The sequence below is a fragment of the Austrofundulus limnaeus genome, unplaced genomic scaffold (assembly GCF_001266775.1).
Source record: "Austrofundulus limnaeus strain Quisiro unplaced genomic scaffold, Austrofundulus_limnaeus-1.0 Scaffold440, whole genome shotgun sequence".
Taxonomy (NCBI): Eukaryota; Metazoa; Chordata; class Actinopteri; order Cyprinodontiformes; family Rivulidae; genus Austrofundulus; species Austrofundulus limnaeus.
In genome coordinates, this window is record NW_013952842.1 from 321,608 (window position 1) to 324,974 (window position 3,367).

The window sequence follows — 3,367 nt, forward strand, 5'->3', positions numbered from 1 at the left end:
AGTATTTTTTTTTTACTCAAACAGTGAATTCATTCTTTTATTGACAGAATGCAGTTTTACTAAAACAAGATTAAACAATCAGAGTTTAAAGTGTCTGAGTCACAAACTGTGATCCTTTTAAAAAAGTAAAAATAAAACAGTGAAAAACAAACATGTTGGGATTAAAACAACAGATTCCATCAGGTAAGATTTTAACTTYATGTGAAGAAGAGAAATAAACTTTGTGTTGATGAAGATCTGAAAACCAGAACCAGACCAGAACCTTCCTGCAGAAGAAACTGAATCCAGAGTGGAAAAGAAAAAAATCCTGACATGTTTTGACAAATCTGTTTGTTTGTTTGTTTGTTTGTTTGTTTGTTTGTTTGTTTGTTTGTTTGTTTGTTTGTTTGTTTTCAGAAACAAACATCATCCTGATGGTGAATCTTTGGTTTGTGTTTGATGAAAATGTTGGACCCAGTTTGGCTCCAGAACCCTTCGTGGTCCACTCAGACTGACAGGAGCTGCTGCTGGGTACTGGGTCTGGTTCTGGTTCTGGTCCTGTGGTTCTGATGAGTCACAGTCTAAAGATGTATGAACTCATCAGAACCTGTCGTCACGTCTCAACAGGTTGGACATGAAGACAGAAGGTTTGAGATGGAAAAATAAATCCTGTAAGAGACCCGGATCAGAACCAGGTCAGACCCGGATCAGAACCAGATCAGACCTGGATCAGAACCAGATCAGACCTGGATCAGAACCAGATCAGACCTGGATCAGAACCAGATCAGAACCGGATCAGAACCAGGTCAGACCCGGATCAGAACCAGGTCAGACCCGGATCAGAACCGGATCAGAACATCTGGAGACTTTAAATCATGTGGAGGAAGAGTTCATTGAAACCTGAGACCAGAAACAGGTCCAAAACCCGGTTCTGTGGTGGTTCTGGGTCTGGATCAGTGACAGATGATGATGATGATGATGATGATGATGATGATGAAGGTTTCCTCTCTGCCTCCTGTTGCTAAGCAACACTCAGGGGATTATTATAAATAACTTAATGTGAGACTGTCAGGGTTCTGGTTCTGGTTCTGGTCGGGTTTTTATTCAGTCTGATGATTCCTGGTCCACAGAGAACTGATCCACACCCAGACCCTGGACCCACATGAATTAATTAATTAGTTTGTTTATTTAATTCTTTAATAACTAAATAAATGACAGAGTTCAGCAGCAAAGCTGAAACTGAAACTTAATTTATACTGGTCCAGTTCAGTCCTGGTCCAGTTCAGTCCTGGTCCAGTTTAGTCCTGGTCCAGTTTAGTCCTGGTCCAGTTCAGTCCTGGTCCAGTTTAGTCCTGGTCCAGTTTAGTCCAGGTCCAGTTCAGTCCTGGTCCTCTTCAGTCCTGGTCCAGTTCAGTCCTGGTCCAGTTTAGTCCTGGTCCAGTTCAGTCCTGGTCCAGTTTAGTCCTGGTCCAGTTTAGTCCAGGTCCAGTTCAGTCCTGGTCCTCTTCAGTCCTGGTCCAGTTCAGTCCTGGTCCAGTTTAGTCCTGGTCCAGTTCAGTCCTGGTCCAGTTTAGTCCTGGTCCAGTTCAGTCCTGGTTCTGTTCAGTCCTGGTCCTGTCCATCAGTTCTGAAGACCTCCAGGTCCTCCTCCGTGGACACGTGTGATCCGGCCTCCTGGGACGGACTGGTCCTCAGACTGGTGGACCCGTAGAACCTGGTCCACATGGAGGACATGAGCAGGGTGGACAGCAGGAGACCCCCCAGGGTCAGCAGGCTCAGACCCGCCATGACGCACCGGTCCAGGTGGACCCCCACGCGGGCGCGCTCCCGCTGCAGCCGCTCCATCTCCCGCGCGGACACGCTGTCCGGGTCCACGCGCACGTGGCGGGGGAGCGTGTACGTGATGAGGACCAGAGAGACACCTGTCAACAAGCAGGACCCGGCCAGGACCAGGCTGTAGTCCACAGACCTCCAGGACCGGGCCGAGGACAGCTCGTCCACTTCCGGGTCGTCCTCGTCCTCAAACAGGTCCSCTGAGGAGGACTGAGGACAGGTGGGTGGTCCTGAGCCCACCTGGTCCTCAGCACCGTGTCTGAAGCAGGTTTCTGTCTCCGTGAAAGACTCAGACCTGGTCCCTGGTCCTGGACCCTCCACCACCTGATCCTCCCGGGTCTCAGTCCGGGCCGGAGTCCAGTTCTCTGTCCGTGGTCCTGAAGAGTCCCTCCCTCCGGTGTCTCTCAGTTCCACATCAGCCATCTGAACCCGGACCTGGTCTCCTGGTTCTGGATCTCATGAGTCCGACTCTGTCAGAAAAAAAAAAAAACCTAGAAGGACCAGAACCTCTTCCAGTCCTGACCCACAATAAAACTCGCTCCTTCCTGGTCCTCCTGAGTCCTCCTGGTCCTCCTGGTCCTCCTGAGTCCCTGAGGGATTTAACTCAGCTGCAGCGGCTCGGTTCTGATTCTGACCCGTCCCAGTCTGAGTCCAACACAGCAGACTGAGGACAAACTGAACAGACTCTCAGAACAATAAAAATAAATGATTTTCTAGCTGTTGGTCTAAAGTTTAAATAAAATAAAATAAAATAAAACGAAGAACTGATTTTATTTTACGCAGAATAAATCCAGTCTGATGTCTGCAGACAGTTTGTCTCTGCAGCTGAAGCAGAGATTAAATCTGTTTAAATTAATTAATTTAATAAATGTAAAAGTTAAATTAGACGCTGTGCTGCTCAGTGTCTCCTCCAGGTGGCGCTACAACTCTGCTGGATCTGATCATTTTCTGTCTTTCTGCTCTTCTTTCACACAGGAAACAGATTTTATTTTATTAGATTAGGTTTTTAATCTGGATTAAAGATGAAATCAGATTAATCTTTTATTTAATCTTTAACAGGTTTTATAACAAACTGCATCCTGAGGACATGATGAAGAGGAGTGATGAAGAAGCAGCTCTCTGAGCTCATTGTTGTTGTTGATGATGATGGTGATGAAGAAGAAGATGATGATGTTGATGATGATGTTGATGTTGATGATGATGCTGATGATGGGGGGGGGGGGTCACGTTATCTAATCCCCTGCAGAGTTTCTCCACCTGTTGCTGGATGAACGCAGCTCAGAGTAGAATCGTGTGAAAACTGAGAGTTGGCAGCTTGGACCTGGTTCTGGTTCTGAGCCCGGTTCTGTAGAATCTGAACAGTTGGTGTGGAGGAGAGGTTCCTCCTCCACAGAGCTGGACCAAAAACTGAAACAAGCTCAGGTCACCACAGCTCAGAGTCTATAATTCTGAGTTTATAACTCTGAGTCTATAACACTGAGTCTATAACTCTGAGTCTATAACTCTGAGTCTATAACACTGAGTCTATAACTCTGTCTATAACTCTGTCTATAAC

The 3,367-nt window shown here is 46.7% G+C and overlaps 1 protein-coding gene across 1 annotated transcript; it reads right to left on the minus strand.

The window, feature by feature from the left end:
• Positions 1-78: 78 nt before the first annotated feature.
• LOC106529403 (transmembrane protein 74) lies at positions 79-2,616 on the minus strand. The gene is made up of 2 exons (XM_014024819.1): positions 814-2,616; positions 79-703 (listed from the first exon to the last, which is right to left on the minus strand). The coding sequence occupies exon 1, from the start codon at positions 2,233-2,235 to the stop codon at positions 1,582-1,584; it is 654 nt and encodes a 217-aa protein (XP_013880273.1). The 5' UTR covers positions 2,236-2,616; the 3' UTR covers positions 79-703; positions 814-1,581.
• Positions 2,617-3,367: the final 751 nt, after the last annotated feature.